At 44.0% G+C, this 23,696-nt stretch overlaps 1 protein-coding gene across 2 annotated transcripts in view; it reads left to right on the forward strand.

The window, feature by feature from the left end:
- ISM1 (isthmin 1) overlaps positions 1-23,447 on the forward strand; it is a 75,308-nt gene extending 51,861 nt beyond the window's left edge. For both annotated transcript variants that reach the window (XM_039223312.1, XM_039223313.1), the window contains exons 3-6: positions 5,404-5,668; positions 14,743-14,886; positions 18,303-18,392; positions 21,742-23,447. In XM_039223312.1, the coding sequence (XP_039079243.1) occupies positions 5,404-5,668; positions 14,743-14,886; positions 18,303-18,392; positions 21,742-22,259 (1,017 nt within the window). In that variant the 3' untranslated portion in view covers positions 22,260-23,447. The remainder of the gene's footprint in view (positions 1-5,403; positions 5,669-14,742; positions 14,887-18,302; positions 18,393-21,741) is intronic.
- The last annotated feature ends 249 nt before the right edge of the window (positions 23,448-23,696 follow it).

Below are 23,696 nucleotides of genomic sequence, written 5' to 3' on the forward strand. Positions count from 1 at the left end.
AGGGTCACATCGCTCTTGGACCTCTTAACTTTTAGGAAGGGAAAGCCTTTACAAAGCCCAGCTTTTTGGAGCATTTTCCACCCCACCCTCACCTTACCCCTCCAAGCCAGGTGGGACTAGCATAGGGCTGTGGAAATGAGTGGGAAAATGAAAAAACAATGCACAAATTAGAAAGAAATAGCCTCAAACTCCTGAACCCAATCTCCATATTAAATTTGAAACAATTCTAGAAGTTGAGTTTTTTTTAAAATAAATAAATAAATCATTCAGAATGGAAGGAAATTCCCCCGGGAAAAGTTAGACTTGAACTTTAGTATCGTTGGCTGGGTTTGTTGGTCTGCAGCTGATGGTCAGATAGCAAAGACAAACGTCTCTAAAATAAACTCATTATTAGGCTTACTGCATCACTTCATTACCATAGTAGCTATTCACAAACAAATACTTCTCTTTTCTGGATCAAACCAAGATTAGTATTAGTTTCAACCAATATACTTATTTCTTTTTTCCAATTGAGGGAGACTTAAAACAGTCACCCAAAGCTCTTTTTTTTCCTTGCACAGACTTATTTACATGGCCATAGGCCTCTTGAGTGCCACAGATACAATCAGATGAGTTGGCCAGGGCTACTAGTTTTGATTTCCCCTCCTCCTTTTCCTCTAAAATACTTTTGGAATGGCAGGTCTAACTGAGTAAGAACTAAGAAATTTCTGTGCCCAAGACATGGGCCCACACAGCTATGAAGACAAGCCTATATTGTTAACATTCTCATGGGGGCATGTTGTCCAGAACATGAACCACTAAGTCCCCTGAGCTGCATTGGGATCAGGCATCACCATTGAACCTACCAGGCTTGGTTTCTATGGCCTCATGCAGGTGACTCAGCCTCTCTATGCCTCAGTGTTCTTGTCTATAAAATGATGGTGATAATACTACCCATGAGGACCTCTGTAGTACAATACTGAACAAAAGAAGGTTTGTTGTGAGGATTAAATGAGATCATCCACATGAAGCACTCAACACAGAGACAGGTATATGATAAGTGTCCCCAAATGGGTAGATTCAGGTTGGTGATGACAGTGAATTAAGATGACAGAGGAAACATGTATAAAATAACTGGGAATCAGGGGCATCTGGGTGGCTCAGTTGGTTAAGTGTCTGACTCTTGATTTCAGCTCAGGTCATGAGTTTACAGTTTGTGAGCTCGAGCCCCACATAGGGCTTTGCACTGGCACCACAGATTCTGCTTGGGATTCTGTCACTCCTTCTCTCTCTTCTCCTCCTCCACTTACATTTCTCTCTCCCTCCCTCCATCCCTCTCTCTCTCTCTCTCTCTCATAATAAATAAGTAAACTTAAAAAAAGAAAACTGGGAACCACAAGAACTAGTTTTAAGACCAGCTCTACACCTTGCTGTTCCCCTCAGGAACTTGAATTCTCCAAGCCAGCTTCTGTGTCTGAAATTCAGATCTAACTAGTATAGAACAAGCGATAGTGTTTGGGCAAACACACTGCAAACCTCAAAGCACTAACCACAGTTAGCTGGGTTACCATAGTTATTTTTGAAACATCGATGGGTCTGAAAGGAGGGGATTGTATACCTCCTTAGTCCATTTTGTGTTCTTTCTGCTGCATTTGTCATGGAAAGAGGGAGAATGTAATCTGGGACCTAAGTCTTCACTGGAGATTATTTTCTTGTCCCTGGATGCTCTGAGCTCTTGAGGAAATCACTTCACCTTACAGGGTCATTTTCTTGTGTGGGAAATATCAACCCACACCTCCCTAGTGTGGACTTAGATGACTGAGTTAAAAGACTCTAGAATATTCTCCTGAGTTGAATGGTAAAGGCTTCTGTATTCTCAGAGTCATTAGTTTATTAACCAATAGACTGAGAAATGTGTTAGTTTCTCTATGAAAAGTACTTTTCAGAGCAAATATGTAAAGAGTTTGTTTCTAATAAATGTCTTAACTATCAAGAGAAGGTAAGAAGCTGGTAACACTTCCTAGGATCTTATCCTCATTTCCCAATTTTGGACAGAATTCCCCAAATTGGCACTTATTTTGGACTCTCTCTTTTTTCTTTTTCTTTTTCTTTTTCTTTTCCTTCCTTCCTTCCTTCCTTCCTTCCTTCCTTCCTTCCTTCCTTCCTTCCTTCCTTCCTTCCTCCCTTCCTCCCTTCCTCTCTTTCTTTCTTTCTTTCTTTCTTTCTTTCTTTCTTTCTTTCTTTCTTTCTTTCTCTCTTTCTCTCTTTCTCTCTTTCTCTCTTTCTCTCTTTCTCTCTTTCTCTCTTTCTCTCTTTCTCTCTTTCTCTCTTTCTGACAAACTCCTGCCAGAAGTTGGACTTGGATCTTTTGAAAGAGTTCTCTTTCTTGTACTTTCTTGTACTCTTTCTTGATTCATGGTGTGGAAAGTCCAGAAGAAATAAATATACTAAAGCACATCAATTATGCATATTAAGGAACAGAAAAAATGGTGAGGTCTAGCATCTTTATCAGCTTGGAAATCTGCTATACTCCCACATCTTCAGCCTATCACATTGGTTATTGTTTAAGGCATCTTTATCCACACATTCTTTGATGCTGAAGAACATGTAAATAAGAATGAGAGCAACAGGAAATATAAAACTAATCCCTGCCATCCAAGAAGCCACTGATCATGCTCATTAAGTTTCTTTAATTGGATGCCTATAAAATTTCAGGTCCAAGATTAGATTTCTTCCTCTGATATCAGTATGAGATTTCCACATTATTGACTGCAGGGAAGGGTGGGTTCTAAGGTTTGTGTGTGTTTTTTTTGTTTGTTTTGTTTTGTTTTTAATTCACTGGGGCCATGGCCAGAAATTAAAGGGGAAAAAGAAACCTCTAAGCTGTTGAGATTCAGTCATTGATACAGTTTTTGGAGTAAATTCTTATTTTGCTACTTATTGCCTGGCCAGGCAACAAATCTATTTTGTTTGGATCTGAGCAACGGCTTTGGGGGGAAAAATCGTATTGACGGTAACAGCTTAAAACATGAAGTTGTTTTTATTCCCAGCTTGGAGAAATTGCAGGGCACATCTGCTTAGGCAATCCCTTCGACTCCAGTCTGAATACAAATGGAATACCAAAACTGTTGGGCACGTTCCCCCTTATCTTCTACCCAGAGACTGATTTCATTACCATAATTGCAGGCTTGCCTGGCTCTTGGCAGCTTCTCCCCTCTGAGACCCTTTATAGCCTTACAGACGATTGTTGCGGCTCAGTCATTCTGTCTGTAGGCAGAGGGGGACGAGACTACAGAGGAGAAAGGTTATGTCTCCCAAGGCTCAGCATTGCCCTGTCACTACCTGGCTCAGTTCTGCACCTCCCAGCTGTGCATTCAGGGGCACCTGTCCTTCCAGAGCCACAAGTGGGTCCCAGTACCTCTCTAGAAACCAGCTTTTCCAACAAACAGCATTGATATAAGACGTATGAGGTATTCTTGTTTCATTCTTCCCTTTTTTTCTTTCTGGAAGACTACTAAAAGTTTGATAATTATTTATAAATATGCAAGAGATGATCACAAGACTGAAGAATGACGGTGGCATGGAATAAAGCCAATGATGCCCTTCTAGGCATCCCACACCAAAAAAAAATTCACTTGGCTTGCTGTAGCCCAAGGATACTCTGGGGCTGATGGCCATACTCTTGACCTTGTGTCTGGACCACACAAGGCCATAGTCCAGGCCTAACATAGGCTGGGCAGCCTCCTTAGAGTGTCAAAGTGAGTAGAATTCAAACCTCCCCATTCCTAGCACACAAGGAAGGGGCTGTTTGTCTCAGGGATGGGCACACCCTGGTGCAATTTGGCAGAGCCTCCCAGCAACTCTCTCAGATGTCGAGTTAGGGCAAAACTGGAAACGCATCTGCCCAGTACATCTTGCGCTGATTACTCAGAGCACATGTTTCTGATTCATTTGCACACAACTCATCCAGAGGGTGTTGCAAGGGCTATGTGATGGCCAAAGGAACCCAATGAGTCTTTTATTATATTTTTTTAAACAAGTTTCTCTACATTGATTGTCTCTCAGAGCCAAGAAACTACATTCTTCCAGCCCCACGACTTCAAAACTAAGCTCTGTAAATCCAAGAGCAAGTTCTAACCTTGGCTCTGGAATTATCTGCTCTGACCCTCAGGGTCAGTTGAGGAGTATGTACACAGGATCTGGATGTGGAATGGGTGAAAGTCAGAACTGGGGCTCTTGAAGACCTTGTGCTCATACCTCTACACAACCTGTGAAGGCCAGCCCCCACCAGCCTCTGTGGCCTTCTTGCCCCCCTACTTGCATGAGGGGACAGTACTTCTATTACTTGTTGAGAGGCAGTGTGGCAAAGTTGTTAAGAACATTGGCTTTAGAGCCAGACTGTCCACATCTGCCACTTACTAGCTATATGACCTTAAGCAAGTTGTTGACTTCTCTGTGAAAAGCTAACCTGTTGCTGTCTAGCAACCAAAACTTAACAGCTTGAAGCAATGATCCTGGATTGCCCACGGTCCTGTGGGTTAGGAATTTGAATAGGGCTCAGCCAGAAGAGCTTGTCTCTGGCCCACATGGTATTGACTATGGTAACCCAACTGGGCTGGAGCATCCTAAATGGCCTTACTCACATGACTGGGGCCCTGTAGCTGCCATTGGCTGAGGTACCTCAGCTCTCTGCTAAGTGGCCTCTTTCTTCACTTGGTGTCTATATATAAGGCTTCCTTGCTGAGTGGTAGGAGCATTCCAAGAGAATGAAAATGGAAGCTGCAAGACCTCATAAGGCTTGTCACAGCATCACTCTTACCATATTCTACTGAGCAAAGTGAGTCACAAGACCTGGCCAGAATGAAAGGGAAAGGAAATAAGCTCCACTTCTTAATGGGAGGTGTAGCACACATATACAAAGATGGGATGACTTGCTGAGGCCATTTTTGCAGATAGTCAACCTTAGGGGCCAATCAATAGTACCAACTTTATTTGGTTATTATGAGGATTAAACAAATTAATGTATGTAGAGCATTTAAAACAGTGCCTGGTTACAGACCTAGTACTCAATAAGTATTTGGTTTTATTATAATTATTCTTGTGTCACCTTAGAAATACATATAGTACATGTTTACTCCTTGAATTAAAGACTTCTCAGCAATGTAGTCATCAGTAAATCAGGAACCCTAGTGAAGAACTATCTCCTCCCAACCTGAGGCCCATGTACATCAGTTCTGTCTGGTCATGCAGTTCATTTGGGCCATCCCTGGGTGTTTTTCATTCCATATTGCCATGTGGTCTCAGCTCTCCTCCATGAGAGGTGCAGCCATCATTTCCCTTTACTCTCTTAGACTTTCTTCTGAGGGTACCTAGTTTGGAGGCTGTCAACTCTTCAATGACTCCAGCCTGTTCTGAATTCCTCAGGTCACCATAGAGGTGGTGGATGGTCCTGACTCTGAAGCAGATAAAGACCAGCATCCAGAGAATAAGCCCAGCTGGTCAGTCCCATCCCCCGACTGGAGGGCCTGGTGGCAGAGGTCCTTGTCCCTGACAAGGGCCAACAGCGGGGACCAAGACTATAAGTTCGACAGTACCTCAGATGACAGCAACTTCCTCAACCCCCCCAGGGGGTGGGACCGTCCAGCCCCAGGCCACCGGACTTTTGAAACCAAAGACCAGCCAGAATATGGTGAGTTTACCACCCAGTGATCTAAAATTGGTGGGGAGAACAAATGAGGATGATGAGGCCTAATGGACATGGAGCCAAACAAAACCCAGTTTACAGTATGTGGTTTTTGGTCTTCATAAAGACTGTTCCACAGAAGCCCCAAGGAGGCACCAGCAGCCACATTTTTCTGGAAAGCCTATAATTTTTTAATCATACCAATTATCCTAGGAGAAAATTTTTCTTTTTTTTTTACTTAGGGGCCTTTGACATTCTACTTTCTTTTCCCAAAAATGTTAGTTTTATTTCTAAAAATGAAGATATCACCAAATTAACTTCCATGTATATTTTACTGAAAAATTCATACTAAAAATCAATTTAGTGATTTTAAAAAGAGACATGTCCAGCTGCCTCTGTTGACCAGGCAACTGTGTTATGTTTGACATTGGCAGTGGAGCAGCCCTGGGAATCCACATGAACATGTGCTTCACAGGTTGTCAAAGTAAGGCTCCCCCACCAATAAATGTGAGGACTCCAAGTTGGGATTTCTAGTTTCCCATGTTTTTGGAATAGAAGTGAGGTAACAACAACCTACAAATTCAGTGATTTAAATAATAAAAATCGTGTTTCACTTGAGTCAGGGTGGGAGACAGGGTGGGGGAAACTCAGCTCCACTCTGTCATTCAGGGATCCAGGCTTCTTCCATCTTGGAGCTCGGCCAACCGTCAGGCCCTGAGTTCTGCTCCTTGGTTGGCAGCCAAGGGGACAGGGGAGCCTGGAAAAGGCACTCATGATCTTAACCCCTTCAGCCTGGAGATGATACACATCACATCTACTCAGATTCTATTGGTGACACCTGGTCATATGGCCCACATAGACACAAGGAAAGCTGGGAAACACATCTTATGTGAGGAAACAAAACAAACTCGGGAAAGTCTGCCTCATGTTAGGAGAATATCTGATATCTTACAAATTCATCCATCATGACAGTGTTCTTGTGGCTTCACGAGCTGCAGCCTTAAGAACAAATGCTATACAGAGGGGATGACTTGTCTTGCACCATTGTACTCTCACCCTTACCTCCATTTCTCAGTAGAAAGTCCAGTTGTATATTGAAGAGTCATTTCTGACAGGCAACTTCCAAAGCAGGAAAGCCTTTTTTGAAGAGCATGCATTGTGTCTGGCACCATGCTAGGCTCTGGGAATCTAAAAGTTAGAAATACATGGGTCTTCCCTAAAGAAGATTTCACCGTCATAGACGGTGTAGACGAGGGAGAAAAGTTAAGTGAGAGAGGAAAATAGTGGTAGAGATACACATCAAATACTAGTTGAGCAGAAAGAGAACTCCCACATTTTTTTCCAGCCAGGAAGCTTGTGAAACCTTCTGCCTTTCCCAAAAGAAGTCCAGTTTATCTGTTTTCCAAGAGAAAGGACTAGGGGTAATCATCAACATTTATATAGCACTTCCCATGCACCAGCCCCTCTTCATGGCATCTCACATAGATTAGTTAATTCAATCAGCTCTCTGAGCAGATACCCCATTTTACAGACAGAAAAAACTGAAGACTAGAGACATTAAACAATTTGGCTTCAAGGGTCAAGACCCAAGATTCATGTCAGGTGGTCTGAGCCCAGCAACTGTTCTCTTAACCATCGTGTTATTCTGCCTCTCTAGGGAATAAAAAATAGTACATCCTTTAGGACAGTAGAAATAGATGCTTAGGATAGAAGATAGAAATGGGAGGAAAAGTCCCATGGTGTTGAGCAAGAGAAGCACAGAGGGTCCCTGGGTGTCATCATGACATGTCACTAGCTTAAGCTGTTTACCCAGCACATACAGAACATTGGTTCAAAGAATGGAGCTCAGATCCTCCACATCAGAATCCCTTTGACTGCATGTTTAAAAATGCCAATCCTTGAGGCACCTGGGTGGCTCAGTCAGTTAAGTGTCTGACTCCAGCTCAGGTCATGATCTCGCCGTTCAGAGTTCGAGCCCCTTGTTGGGCTCTGCTGACAGCTCGGAGCCTGGGACCTGTTTCAGATTCTGTGTCTCCCTCTCTCTCTGCCCCTCCCCTGCTCACACTGCCTATCTCTCTCTCTCTCTCTCTCTCTCTCTCTCAAAAATAAATAAACATTAAAAATTAAAAATAAAAATGCTAATCCTGGCCCCAGCCCCATCTCTCTATACCAATAGTGTGAACCCCAAATCAACTTCATCAGCATCACCTGAGACTGTGATAGAAATGCAGATCTTCAGGCCCCAACCCCAGGCCTATTGAATGAGACACTCTGGGGTAGGGTCCCCAAAATCTGTGTTTGAACAAGCCTTCCAGGGGGTTCTGGTACACTGAACACCACTCTTCCAGAGCAGTGGTTCTCAGCCTTGGTTGCACATTACACTCACCCGAGCAGTTTTTTAAAGTCCAGATGCAGGGACTTGTCTTCAGACCAATTAAACTGGATCTCTGGGGGGTCTCACCCCAGAACATTAGTTTTTCAAAGCTCCATGAGTGACTCCAGTGTGCAGCCTAGTTTAAGAGATGCTAGTGTTCTGCTGAAGAAGAATGTCCAGGAGTGAGACCAAGAGTTGCTCTTTCTTTGCTTTTTTGTTTCTTTCTTTTCTCAACAAGATCACCAGGTGATTCTCATGCTCATCGAAGTTGAAGATCACCACTAGAAACAACTTTTGCATCTGAAGCTCTTACAGAATACACTTTGTCAAATTCATGAACATTAAGAACATCATCCATTTTGATCTCAAGGATAGAATTTGCTTCTACTAGGACAGTGCCTGTGGCTAGCTCTGTCACCTTCACCCCAGCTCTCTAGGCCTAGAACACCTGTGGCGTGTCTCACATCTGGATCTCACAGCATCCCTGGCCCATGGAGAAAACCCCATGTTTCATGGGTTTGGAGTATCTCTTGGTAACTTTCTCATCATTAGAGTAGCTATCAGGATTGTTACTTTATAAAGAAAATCTCATCCCTTATAATACCCTTAAAGGAGTGCTTCTTGGACTTTAATGTGCACACAAATAACATGGAGGTCTTTTTAAAAATTTGTTAACTTATTTATTTATTTTTGAGAAAGAGAGAGAGAGAACACAAGCAGGGGAGGGGCAGAGAGAGAGAGGGAGATTCAGAATCCAAAGCAGGCTCCAGGCTCTGAGCTGTCAACACAGAGCCTGATATGGGGCTTAAACCCACTAACCATGAGATCATGACCTGAGCTGAAGTCGGACACTTACCTGACTAAGCCACCCAGGTGCCCCTAACTTGAGCCCTTTTAAAATGCAGTGTTAATGCCGTAGATGAAGCTGACAGTGCTTAGACCACGCTTTGTGTAGCAAGACTCTGAGAATGTTGCAAATGCTCAGTAGCATGCAGAATGAATGAATGATTACTTACTTCTCTGATGAGCTCACAAGGAACGTGTGATTTCCAGAATTCCACATGGCATCGGATGAACTGAATGCTCTTTATTTCAATCAATAAGAAACTATTAAGCAATGTCTAAGTATTTATCCCTATGATGTATGTGGTGGAGGACAGGGGGGATGAACATATGGCCCAGTTCCTGTGGTAGTAAAGCAGTGAGACTCACTATATGTAAGTGTGTGCTGCCTCATCCATGTGAAAATCACCACTGGAACTGGTGTTTGTGGCCAAAGTTGATCTCAGATTTTTGAAGGTAGGATCTTTCATAAGAATTTAAATGTGGCCAAAGAGTACTTCAAAACAAAATCTAGGTTAAAAAAAAAAAAAAAGAATATAATGGCATCTTTAGGATAAATTCTAAAATACACAATGGAAGTTAGTTAGACCTAAGTTGTGACTGTGGAAACATATGATGTGACCATGAGTTGGCTCAGTTTTGTACTCAATTTGAGATGCTGCATTTTGAATACCTTCTGTGTAGACACCTAAGGTATCATCAAGTTCTAAGAAAGAGTCCAAATAAATATTTTTCTGTCAAATAGTAGAATACTATTGCCAAAATTATTCTGAATAACCCACATAATGAAATCAGATAGGCATCGCTTACTGTAAACCTGGGTTGGGACTCAGTTCTTTGCAATTCTCTGACTGGTCATGGTCCTATTTTAATAGATTTCACAGTAATTTTTGTCAAGGTTTTTTCTTTGTAATGTTGAATTATGGCCACATAAGTGAGAGTCTTAAAAAAAGAGAAGCCAAAGTGGGATAGAATTAAGCTGCAGGAGTACCAGGATATAGAACAGCTACTACCAGAGCAGAGAGACCTCACATCTAATCCCAGCTCTGCGAAGTTTGAGCTGTGTGACTTTAGGCAAGATCCTTAACCTCTCTGAGCCTCAGTTTCTTTATCCATAAAAGGAGGGAATTTCCACCTACCTTACAGGTTTATTATACGAGTTTAATCAGTGTGTTTAGACAGAGAAGCTGGTTAAAGCAGACCCTCAATAATCGGTAGCCACTTTCATCTAGGATTAGTTGTGGAGGCTTGCCAGTGACCAAGTCAAGACCCAAATCACTCCAGTTGCCCAGACACTATAACTGGCCCACAAAACTCTAGTGACCTGAAATTGCTTAATCACTACTTTAAAATTTCAAATGACATGCTTGAGACCCAGCTCTCAGCCCAGTACACCGTGGATTGTTTTCTTCCCTCACTGAGCTCTTTGATGTCACAGGGACTGTCTTTTACCGTCATTGTTGTGATGTTAGTGGTTACTGTTGTTCACATTCATTTTCTGCTCTGAGTGATGCTCCCTGGCAGGTGAGCAAATGACAACAGGCTGGTTTTACTATAGCAGAAAGGAATATTGCCCTCAAAGCTTTCTGTTCTTTGCACACAGACAAATAGAGGTTCCCCAAGAGGAGGGTCTTTTCTGGGACATTCATCTGGGACACTATGCTATGGAGCCCCTGCAGGGTGGTGAGCTGACATATACGTTTTGCCCTCAGAGGTGGCTTCATTTCATTGCTAACCTAATAGAAATGATTAGCCACCTGGGTATGGAGCTATTCTGTGCCTGATGTGGGGACTGTGTTTTTAAAAATTTGTAAAATCAATGGTTTTGTAAGCACTTAAAATAAAAACATGAAGGGGCACCTGGGTGGCTCAGTTGGTTACTTGTCCAACTTCAGTTCAGGTCATGATCTCACAGTTCCTGAGTTCGAGACCAGTGTTAGGTTCTCTGCTGTCAGCACAGAGCCCACTTCAGGTCCTCTCTCTGCCCCTCCCCTGATCGTTCTCTCTCTCTCTCTCTCTCTCTCTCTCTTTCTCCCTCTGTTTCTCTCTCTCTCTCTCTTTCTCTCTCTCCTCTTCTCAAAATAAATAAATAGACTTTTATAAAATAAAAAATATAATAAAAACATGAAGAAAACCACTTCCTGGGATAATAAACCCTTCATTGTTCCAGAGTATGCTAGCCATCTAGAGAGCATATTTTAGGGAGAATTTTATGGTGTATTTGCAACAGAACTTTTTTTGCTTAAGAAACCACCCCCAAAATTTAGTGGCTTAAAAAAACAAATGGGTTCCTAAGAATCTGCAGTTTTGGGACACCTGGGTGCCTCAGTCGGTTAAATATCCAGCTCTTGGTTTTGGTTCAGATCATGATCTCACAACTAATGAGTTCAAGCCCATATCCAGCTCAGGGCTGATAGAGCAGAGCCTGCTTGGGATTCTCTGTCTCCCTGTCTATCTGCCCCTCCTCTGCTCATGCTCTCTCTGTCTCCGTCTCTCTCTCTCTCTCTCTCAAAAGTAAACATTTTAAAAAAAGAAAAATAAAAGAATCTGCATTTTGCCTGAATTGCTCTTCAGCTCTGCGTTGGCTTGGCTGGGGCTGGATAGTCTGGGATGGCTTCACTCAGTGATGGGGCCTCAGCTGGACAGCTGGCCATGCTGAGATGGCTGGGGCCTCTCTCTAGCTGGTCCCTTACTGCCCAGGTTGCCAGTCCAGGCTCTTCACGTAGTGATGGAAGAGTTCTCTGCCTCAAGAGGGCAAACCCTAATGCACAATCACTTTTCCTGCCTCTGTTTGCATCATATTTGCTATTTTCCCATTGGCCGAAGCAAGTCACATGGCCCAGGCTGGGACGGGCAGGCGAAGCAAGTAGCCAAAGGGAACATATGGGGAAAGGAGTTATGGAAGTCACTTTTCATATCTCTGACACACTACTAACATTCAATAATTTAGATCCAAGAAACCAAGACCAGAAATTACCTTGTGCAAAGATTCCAATACAAGCCTCATGGCAGGTTTAATGTTGAAATCTCAAAGTTCAAGGATATTTCCCAAAATATCTCTCCATTTTACTGCAATAGGAAGGAAAGTTTGCAGGAGATTTTTAGATGGTTGAGGCCCCATTGCTTCGGCTGAGTGAAGCAGGAAGACTACTTGGCATCACTGGCTTATGTACCTGGCATATAGGTGACATGAACTCTACCTATCTGTTTTAATAAGTGTTTTCTGACTGGCCCATTGTCCCCTCTATGAGTCTAATGACATTACAATCTTTACTTGTGACTTTTGGTGGTGTTCTTGTTCCCTTCAACAAATCTGGTCTTGGTGGTACAATTCGGATGTGGTTGAGTGTGTTCATTGTGTGCCTATAATCCACTGCACACGGATGCTCCCGCTGACCAGAGTGTGATCTCATGATGGCTCCAGGCATATGTCTGCTGTTCTCCAGGAGATTACCAAGAGATACCAGGCCACAGAGGTCTTGGAGGGAGCAGCAACCGCCCTTACTGAGGTGGTTTGGCCATCTGGGAGCAACTTGTCTCTCCAATTCTACTGTTTTTTTTTTTTTTTAAATATTTTTTATTTATTTCTAGGAGAGAGAGAGAGAGACAGCGTGAGCAGGGGAAGGTCAGAGAGAGAGGGAGTCACAGACTCAGAAATAGGCTCCAGGCTCTGAGCAGGCAGTCAGCACAGAGCCCGACGCGGGGCTTGAACCCACGAACCGCGAGATCATGACCTAAGCGAAAGTCGGACGCTTAACCGACTAAGCCATCCAGGCGCCCCTCTCCAATTCTACTGTTGATGCCTAGTAAAAGATAAGAGAGATGGAAAGGCTGATGCTAGGGTAACAGGTCCAGCTCCTACACAGGAGACAGTAGTTTCAAACATCTGCTTGGCTGTGGTGCTGGAAAACCATTTCTTAGAAGATAATCAAAATACAAAAAAATTCCTTTGGGGTGAAAGAGAACAAATGGGTGGGAGCCCTGGGGGCAGGCAAGGTGTGGACCAACTCTCTACTCTGACTTAGAGAAGAGGACACAACCATGAACAACACCCTCCTCCCAAACTTTGTTTAATGGGCCGAGGAGACTCAGTGGCCCTGTGTTTGCTTGAGGTGTGTTCAGAGTGGATGCCGTGTAAAAGCAGCCTGGGAGGCTGGCACAGGGCCCATCCTGCAGGTAGGAACATGTGTGGACTACATTCCTGCTGGACCTATATCATAACAATCACCGCGACCTGTTATGAACAGAGAGGGCCCCTTCCCCGCAAAGCACATGCCTGTAGCGCCAGGTTTGGCACTGACAGAGGCCCCAAGGCTGTGGAAAGATGTGGATAAACCAGGAGAAAGGATTACAGACTGGAAATGGTGCAGAGAGGGTCATGCCATGCAAACCAAGGGCTTAGCACCAGGGCCCAAGCTTTCCTTTCTGTTACCCTCATGATGTTGGGTAAGTTCCCCAGTAACTCCAGGACTTGGTTTCTTTACTTTTAAAAAGAGGAACTTCATCTTGATAATATACCAACCTTTCTCATACTGCTTACATTTTCAGCCCCATACCCCCAGTTTGGTCTACTCCTTTTTTTCCATACGATGTATTGACTTCTAATATACTGTAGAACTTACTCATTTTTTTGTTTATTGATTTTTATCTGACTCTTCTTACTAAAATATTAGTCCCACCAGGACAAAAATCTTTGAAAGTTTTATTTAATGCAATTTCCCACATAACTAGAATTATGCCTATAATTAAGCATATAATAGGGGCTCAATAAATATTCATTGGATAGATATTGAGTGATGACTTCAAAGGATCATTTCTAGCTTTACCTTTATGCAGCAGTTATCTACTACTGTATAACAAACCATCCCAAAACTTAGTGCTTAAAACAATAGTGGTTTAGGGGCACCTGGGTGGCTCAGTCGGTTGATCATCCAACTCTTGATTTCAGCTCAGGTCATGATCCTGAGGTAATGAGATCAAACCCTCCATCAGACTCTGAGCTGAGCATGGAGCCTGCTTATGATTTTTCTCTCTCTCTCTCTTTCTCTCTCTCTCCCTCTGCCCGTCTTCCCCACTTGCACTCTCGCTATCTCTAAAATAAAAATTTTTAACAAAACACAAACAAAAACAACAGTTTATTATTTATCATGATTCTGTGGCTCAGGAGTTCAGGCAGGGCCCCACTAGGCAGTTGCTGTGCTCCTAAGCATCCACTCTATTCATCTGTACACTGGGAATGGCTGGAAGGTTCAACAGGCTTCACTCATGTGTATATGCCTTGCAGCCCCTCATGTGTCTCCTCTCTCTCCATATAGTGTCCCATAATCCAGAAGTTTAGTCTTAGCTTCTTTCACAGTGACCAGATTGCCTAGAGCAAACGTCAGAAGCTGCCAAGCCCTCTTAGGGCCAAAGTCAGCTCAGATTTTAAGGAAAGGGAAATAAACACTCTCTCTCAATTTCTCTCTCTCTCTCTCTCTCTCTCTCTCTCTCTCTCAATGAATGTGTGTAATGGGAGGGAAGGAACTGATGGTGGTCATCTTTGAAACCTACCATAATATACCATGATTCCCATACTCTACAAATGCATGCATTCTCAATAAGCACTGACCGGGCATCTTCTAAGGGTCAGGCCCTGGCCTTGTGCTGACCACCACAGTGCTCAAAGCTTCAGACAGAGTCCCTGCTCTTATGAAGCTAATCCCTAAAATGAACCCCGGAGCCATAAGCCTTTTGCCTCCAGCTGGCATCTAGTCCTCTCCAATAGTGAGAACGATGGAAGAAGACAACTGGCAGGCTGCTTGACAAGGGGGATTTGAGGACTCTTTGGGCGAGGCTGGTGATCATATCCCTGGCTCCCTCCCAGATTCCACAGATGGTGAAGGCGACTGGAGTCTCTGGTCGGTCTGCAGTGTCACCTGTGGGAACGGCAACCAGAAACGGACCAGGTCTTGTGGCTATGCATGTACCGCAACAGAATCTAGGACATGTGATCGTCCAAACTGCCCAGGTTGGTATACGCAGGGGAGTGGCTCCAAGTTCAAGGGGAGGTTTTTAATTTATATTTAAGCCTTAGAGAAAATGACTTCTTAAAAGACAACCATTTTCCTAATAAGAATTCTAACCAGGCTGAAACAACAAGAGATGAGTAGTGAGCTGAATGGATGAAAAGACAGGTTTTCTGAGTCTCACACACAATCGCAATAGCTATGACCTAGTATGTAATGCCACATGTACTTGTTTAATTTAAAGGAGGGATTCTGATTAACTTGGGGCTTTGATATGGGGTTTGTTGTGCATTGAAGAGATGCAGACAGAGAGACATTTGTGGTCTGATAAGGAAGCCAGGATGAGGAGATGGACAGCCAAGTACAGAATTGTGCAGGTAGCCTTGTTGGTGATATGTGAGAGAGTTGCTGAAGCCTCCAAGGAAGGAAGCGGAGGAATCCTGGCAGTTAATTATCTCTTTAAACTGCTTTGTCAGTGTTTTAAAGACTAAACTAATTGCAAACTTGGGGAGAGGCCATATTGGGGGGTAAAAAATAATTGTGACTGTCTGTAGCAGTTGGGTGTCAATGTGTGGCCTGTTTTTATAAGGCTTACAATTTTAAAGGGTCAAGAAGAAGGAAAGGGAAGGAGGAGAAGAAAGAGGAGGAGGAAAAGGAGGGAGAGGAGGGGGAGTATGAGGGGGGAAGAAATATGCAACCAAGACCACATGTGATTCACAAAGCCTAAAACATTTACTCTCTGCCCCTTTAAAAAAAAATTATCAGCTCCTGGTCTGTAGTTTTACATTTACTATGTGTTCCCGTTGCCAGGTAGAATCCCAGCTTCAAATAATATCTTGGGTTCTTCCAAGAAACTGTACATTCCAAATGGCTTCATCTGAAAGATAAATATCAGAGACAGAAAACTTGATCCCTGCTCCCCTAGACTTCCTTTTTCTACTTCTGGAAGCTTGGTTGTCAGATCATAAGGCTGAGATCTGAAAGAGCTGAAGGGTTTCTGAGGAGAGAGAGGAAGGATCAGACTAGGAATGTGACTGTTAGCAAAGGGCATGTGTAGGAAATGGGGCTGACATTTAACCCGTGGTCACTTGGGCTCCATGTCAGCCACACAGGGAGAGTTCAGAAAATGGAGCCACCATCACGATGCTCTTCCTGATCTTCCCTCTGCTCATCATGATGAAGCTGAGTCGGAAGTCTCGTGCAATGGGATTTAGATGGGTAGAAATAGAGGAGTAAATAACAATAACATGAGAACGAGGAAGAGGAGAAAGACAGGAAGACAATGAAGAAGGAAGAGAAGGATGGTAGGAAGATGATGATGGTGGAGATGAGATAAAACAAGAAGACAAAGGTGAAGATGAAGAAAAAGAAAGCAAAGATGATGAAAAAGGAAAAAAAGTATGATAATGAAGATCATGAAGAATAGGGTTTTTTAAGGACTTAAATATCAAGCCAATTTCTGAGGTCTTTTGGGGCATTATTTCATTTAATCTTTGCAATAGCCTCATGAAATAGGTATTTATTATTGTACCCACTTGACAGCTGTGGAAACTTGTATGAGTCACACAAGCAGCAAGTGATCAATCTTGAATCTGAATCCAGGCAGTCTGATTCCAGAGTCCATGTTCTTAACCATTAAACTATTCCACTACCACCAGGAGGAAGGATATAGGGCTCAACCAGTCATGGATACAGACAGCATTTATTGTCAGGGCTTGGGGACTTGCCTGTTGTTTTCTTTGTCCAGGCTGGCATCCAGATCTAAGCCTACCACCTGGGGACCCCCATGGTGAAGGTTTCTCTGCCACCATTTTGAATGTTTCCTCTCACCGCCAAGAGCAGCATGCCCAACAGCACTGTTCATGCATTTTCTTCTCATCTGACCTTGCCCTCCTTCCACCCTTTCTGCCTCTCTCTGTTCCTGGGCCTTCCAGTTTTTCAAGGCTCCATGAAGGACTTTTTTTTTTTTTTTTTTACAGAATCTCTTTCTTTATTTGGTTTGTTGATTCTCAGCCTTACTGGAAGGAGTCATGGAGCAGGCAATCTCCCCTGCCTGGCAGTGATTACACTGTAAACGTTTGTCCCCTAAGTCAACCCTACAAATAAGTTCAAGGGGCCTCACATAAAGTCAGAGAGAGAGCCCCTTAAAGGAAATCAAGTCACACCTAGCAGGCAGCCAAGGCTCTCCACCAACTAGTCTATGTTCCACCACTCCAGCCTCCTTGGATGCCTCAGCTGGCACAGGATTCCTGTTTGTAAAGGAAGCCTGGATGGGAATGGTAGTTTGGGAATGAAAGAAAAGCCAAGAAGTGTGAGGCAAACTGCGTTCAGCCCCTCAGAGCAAGTAATGCAAGCTCGGCGTATTCTCTTTGGAGCATCATTGGCAATGCTGAGAGTCCTAGAATTTGAGATATCTAGTCTTTAGTTGTGGACTGCGACATCCTCAAAATGAGCTACGCCAGGGAAAACTATCAACTAACATTTACCACTTAACTAGCAGGCTTTCTTTACACATAACTCATCGAATGCATTCAGCTCTATGAGGTGGGGCACTTATTTTTCTTTGTTTTACAGATGCGAAAGCTGAGGCATACAAAGGTAAAGAGGCTTGCCCAACGTCACAAGACTAGTCATGATTTGACCCCAGTCAGTCAGTTCTTAAAACTGGTACTGACCACTAGACAAAATATTAACCATTGCCTCTAGTTCAGTTTGTCACCCTGACACCAGCAGACAGACAGCCTTGCAAACATGTGTCCCCCATTGCCCCAAACCCCATTCCTGGACCTAGTGAATGAGTTCCTTGAGACTCATTCAGGGGCACCTAGGTGGCTCAGTCTTTAAGCATCTGAATTCAGCTCAGGTCATGATCTCACAGTCCGTGAGTTCAAGCCCCACATCAGGTGAGCTGGAGCCACTTAGGATGAGCCCTACTTCCTCTCCCTCTCTTTCTCATTCTCCCTCCCACCCACCCACCCCCCACCACGCTCTCTCTATCTCCCTCTGACTCTCCTGGAATTCTCTTTTTCTGCCACTGGCTCACTTGCTTTCTCTCTCTCTCTCTCTCTCTGGAAAAAAAAAAAAAAAGATTCTATCTCTCCCTCTGCCCCTCTCTCCCACTTGCCCTGCACTCTCTGTCTAAAAAAATAAAACTATAGTAAAACAAAACAAAAAAAAGGCTCTTTCAGACACATTTGGATCTGATTTCATGCTGCAAATGGTATCTGGGGTTTTAATATATTTTATGCTCTACTACCTGCTTTTTACTGTTTCCTCCACTGGCAAGTTCCTACCCATGAATTGTAATGAATACAAAAAAAGCTTTGTTCAGGTGTATTTGTTTCTTTATTTGCTGGGGGATGGGGCTGGTAACTTTTTCCATAAAACGAGGGAAAAGCGAGCTACTGTCTGTGTTTAGGAATAGAAGATACCTTCAGGACAGCTGCCACTGAAGTGAGTCTGCTTGCGGGAAGCGAGGAGTTTAATGCCACCAAACTGTTTGAAGTTGGTAAGGAGATTTTTCTTCCCTTTTCTTTTTTAAATTCAAATTTGATTTAATATTGATTTAATGTTTCAACGATTCCTTTTACCTTTTCAGTGCCATCCCACCCCGGGATCCATTTGAGTGTTTTGCTTTCCTCTTATGGGGTCCAATTCTCCCAGCATATTGCTTGCTAACCAAATACAGTCTGAGCAAGAGAGAGCAGTCCCAGGCCTCCAGGAGCAGCCTCAGCAGAGCAGTCGGCTGGGTCTGCCTCGCTTGCTACACAGCTTTCGTGGCAAGATGTGGGACAGGGATGCTCTCCCTGAGCACAAGTCAGCCTCAGAAGGGCCTCAGGCTGTCTGGGGTCTCTTCCAAGAAGTCAGGAAACCTTGATCTCAGTTCTTCAGCAAAAGGAGGGAAGGGGGAGAAAGGGAACTTTCTTGGCATTATACCTACTTCTCTCTACCACATCAATTTCTTTGTAAACCTTTGGCATACCCTGCTCCTCGACTGATAGAAAGCGCTAGGCCAAACACAATAAATGCAAACCAGGCAAAAGTAAAAGTGACTCCTCAGGTGCAAGGTGAAAGCCTCCTTTTTAAAAATAGTTTCACGTGCTTCGGGGTGCAATTCGTTATTGCACAAAGATGAGACTCCTTCTGCCACATTTCTTCATGTCACCCAGAGATTCTTTCTTAGCCTCTTCTGCCCTGTCTCCTCAGCCAAACTGGAGGCAGTGTGGAAATTCTGTGTCCAGGGCCTCCACGTAAGTCTTTCACACACACACAAGCTACCTTTCGCAGGAGCCTTCTGCAAACATGATACATTTGACTCCCCCCCACCACCACCACCACACACACACACAGTAAAGTTAAATACCAGATGTGGGAAATTTACATAAAATGGTAGAGCGACAAAGATTGTCTTTGGGGACAGAAAGCTTCTTGGGTCTCTCCATATCACACACCCTATGGACAGGCAGCTGCTTGCTTTGTTGCAGAGGATGGGTCCCCCTGCACAAAGTCACACCTGAGGTATGACTGAGGACTCACAGAGATGAGTAAGACTGGGTATCAATCAGGTTCTGGGCATGAACATACACGGCACACTGAAATCAGGTAATTAAGGAGCATTTGATGAGGGTCTGTTTGCCAAGGTGTGAGGAGGGTAGAATGGAAACCAAAAAGGGGCTGTACAGAGTGGTGGGAAGCCCTTACTGGCCCTTGCCCTAAAAGGACCAAGGGGAGGAATGGCTACCAAAATTCACAGCTGTGTGGAGAAGGTTACCGATAGCACTCTGGTCTCTAAGAAGGATATAGCCAACCTGAGGAGACACAGGAACAAATACCTTGACCTTGCTCTCCTCTCTTCCTTCCCCTGGTCTCTGGCCAGGTCCTTCCCTTGGCTCAACCCAAAAAGAAGTCAGGGCTCAAGGAGCGCATCGAAGCAGTCCATGTAGGACAAACTTCCAGGGCAAGGAAAAACATGGAATGAGGATATAGAAACCCAAAAGAAGATGCCTAACAGAGATGGGACAAAGCTTGCTTTGCACAAGGTCATTTATTAACCTTGTACTGCCTCAGTTATCTGATCTGTCAAATGGTCTGAGGTAATAGTGCCAATTTATTGAGTTATTACAGAATTAAATGAGTTAGTATTTGCAAAGCATTTAGGGCATGCCCATCACACTGAACATCTACGTAAGTCTGATAGATAAAAATAAGTCAATGGATGTTCTGTAGGTACGTGAATTATGATGACCTTCCACACTAGAAGGAAAATAAGAAAGCCATTTTCTAGTGCCTCACTGAATTTTGTTTCTGAAGACCCTGCCCTCTAAAGGAGACCCTCATTGGCTCTGCAGACACACATTTCCCGGGAGGGAGCCTGCACGCTCTCACTATTGTTCAGTCAGGGGCTCCACAGGGGTGGAGTCTCAGGGCTCAGGCTCAGGCCTGAATGGAGCCTTAGCACGAGCCCGCAGACAGCACCTTGGTCCCGTGCTGGGTACTCTGCATTCCTCTAGTTTAATCCTCAGCGCACTTTATGAGACAGGCATTATTTTCATCCCCAACGTAGAGATGAGAGGGCTGAATCACAGTGAGGGAGAATACCGGGCTTGGGGTCATGAACCACTAGATGGTTGAGCGGGAAATCGATCCCAGACAGTAGGACACAAGTACCCACACTCTTCATCTTAGGCCAGCCTTGCTGAGCTCCTGAGTAATGCCCTATCTCTCTCTTCCTCGTTCCACTGAAGAGAAGCTTGAGCCCTCCTCCAAAATGCCCCTCCATCCCCCCCTCATCCTTGTCCCTTGATGCCCTTCTAGGACACCAGTGGCCTCCCAGACACCTGGGTCAGAGCTGGGGAGTCACTCTTGAAGTCTTTTCTCCTTTACCCTCAAGCCCACCAAAGCCTGGCAGCCCTAACTATCTGACCACTCTTGATCCCTTCCATCCCCTCCCTTCCCACCTGGACTCTTGTGACAGATTTCAGCTCTGAGTATATCTTCCTACTATACAGCTCAGCTAATAGCTCACTATTACTCAGAAGCCTTCACCAGTTCCCTAGTCCCTCTAAACTGTGCCTGGAAGACCCCCATGATCTGACACCAACAGCCTCATTCCCTATAACTTCTGCTCCAGTGACACTGAGTGTGTTCCCCACCCCTAGGCAACCCCAGCAGATTTTTTCTACTCAACCTTGGTTTATGCAACCTTGGCCACTGTTTGCCTGTCATTGCCATGGGGCAGTGCAGGACCAGCATAAACATAACTTTAGGTTTTTCAAATAAAACCAGGAATCCACTTTAATAACCAGAATCACCTAAGTCTTAAGTTAATTCAACAATTTATTAATTCATTGGCAATTAATTCAAAAATTCTTAATATTATAAGGTATAGGTAGTGCACCAGTCTCATATAAGGTCTAAATCCAGGGTTGGGTTCTGGCTGGAAGCCTCCAGGTCATTGGTCCCTGGCCTGAATGTTAAGTACCCTAAAAGCAGGGGCCATCAGCCCCTTCCTCTTTGAGGCATCTTATCATATGGATTTGCTTACAGTGGTCATCACTTTTTGGTGCTCATGGTTGAGAGATCAGGCTATGACTCTAATCTGGGTGATGGCATACAGGTAGTCACCGCTTAAGTGTATTCCCTCTACATTTTTATGTGTCTGAACATTTTCATAGTATAAAGTGGGGAGGGATTGCCTTGTGAATAAAGTTCCCAAGTTCAGGGGAGGTGAGCAAGCCTGGTGGTTCCAGGGGGAAGAGGGGTTGCCCCTGGGAGAGGAGGAGTTGACCTCAGTGTTAACCTGCCCCGGCCGGCCCCTTTTGCATTTAGTGAGAGGGTTTCTCCGTGGTCTTTTTCAGACACGGACAGCTGTGAGCGATGGATGAGCTGCAAAAGTGAGTTCTTAAAAAAGTACATGCACAAGGTGATCAATGACCTGCCCAGCTGCCCCTGCTCCTACCCCACCGAGGTGGCCTACAGCACTGCGGACATCTTCGACCGCATCAAGCGCAAGGACTTCCGCTGGAAGGACGCCAGTGGGCCCAAAGAGAAGCTGGAGATCTACAAGCCCACTGCCCGGTACTGCATTCGCTCCATGCTGTCCTTGGAAAGCACCACGCTGGCTGCGCAGCACTGTTGCTATGGCGACAACATGCAGCTCATCACCAGGGGCAAAGGGGCGGGAACGCCCAACCTCATCAGCACTGAGTTCTCAGCTGAGCTCCACTACAAGGTGGACATCTTGCCCTGGATCATCTGCAAGGGTGACTGGAGCAGATACAAAGAGGCCCGGCCTCCCAACAATGGACAGAAGTGCACGGAGAGCCCCTCGGATGAAGATTACATCAAGCAGTTCCAAGAGGCCAGGGAGTATTAAGGAGATGCCACCTGGTATTTGTGACACAAACGCACTGCACTGATCTACCGCCTGGGCAGAGACCCTCTTATCCACGTACATGTATATTTGTATATACCACAATGGGTATTTTTCATAAATTACACTAGGGGTGTGCACCAGACCCAGGTGACTGACACCTGAAGCCACCTTGCCGTCTGAAATGGCCACAGAGCTCCTTGGAGTTCCACCAAGGAGCTATGTCAGCAGGAGGACAAAGAAGCCAGAAGAAGAACCTGGAAGCCATAGTGGGTGAGAGTCAACTCACACCCAGATCCAGTGTTTCCTAGAGAAGCAAAGAGGAAGAGACTGAGTTGTAAACATTATAAGCAGTTTTTATATATAACTTATTTAATATGAATGTGACTTAAGCATAACCTTTTTCTCTGGAGTTGTGAAGCTGTTTAATCCCTTCTGTAGAGTTCAGACAGGGGCTTCTGGAGGTGGAAGAGAAAGGGAATTTTGTAATGATTTAAAAAACAAAACTAAATAACTCAACAGAAGTGTATCAAAATAAGAAAATGCCCACTTAAAAACAAATATTCTTTAGTCATGAGGGACCTTGCTGGAGTCTCAGCTTCCAAAATGCCCTTGCCTAAGATGGGATAGCGGGTGGGGGGCATATGGGTATTTTAGGGGCGAATCTGAGGACTGGTTTTAAATAGGCTTTAAAATAAAAGGCCAATATTAGCATAATGCTATAATTCTACTGAAAGTCTTCAGAGTAGGAGGCGTTCTGATCATGTCTAGTAGGTTCAGAAGGCTGCAGGAAGGTCAGATGTAAAAATAGGGAGTAGCACTTTCCCAAAGAAAAACAAGCAAAATAAATGGAAAAAGAACACAGACCTCATTTCATCTATTTTATTTTAATATCATCGTAACAATTTTTTTCTCCACCAATATATTCCCAGTAAATACATATAAAAAAGAGTAGGGAGTCTCAAGTCTAGAAAATCCTAATTTTTTATGTTTTAAGAAAAAGAAAACTACGTTATTTTTGTAAAGTATTTATTGAGTCATTGAGTCTTGTGCTTCAAGCAATTACCTGGTTCTGTAGTGTGGAACTTAGGGACAAATAAAGAATTTGTTCTTATGCAATCTTTACTTGCAAAACTCCAGGAAAAGAGAATATATAATAAAATCATAATAAAATGTGTTACCTGCAATAAATGTGTTACCTGCCAATATTTATGATACAAATACCATAAATAGTCCTGGTAAGTCCTGGGGAGAGGAAGGTCCAAACCAGGTGGGAATAAAAGGCTTATTGATTGATGTGATGGTGGGTGGTATAACTCATAGCATCTTTGGCACCAGGAATGTCAACCCAATCCCCAGGAAGCTGAAGTCATTGACCCACAGGTAAGTGTTTGCCTCCTCAGAGCTAAGAAGGAGCTAAGAAAACCAAGCCAGAGCAAA

The sequence above is a fragment of the Hyaena hyaena genome, unplaced genomic scaffold (assembly GCF_003009895.1).
Source record: "Hyaena hyaena isolate Hyena2069 unplaced genomic scaffold, ASM300989v1 scaffold_1317, whole genome shotgun sequence".
Taxonomy (NCBI): domain Eukaryota; kingdom Metazoa; phylum Chordata; class Mammalia; order Carnivora; family Hyaenidae; genus Hyaena; species Hyaena hyaena.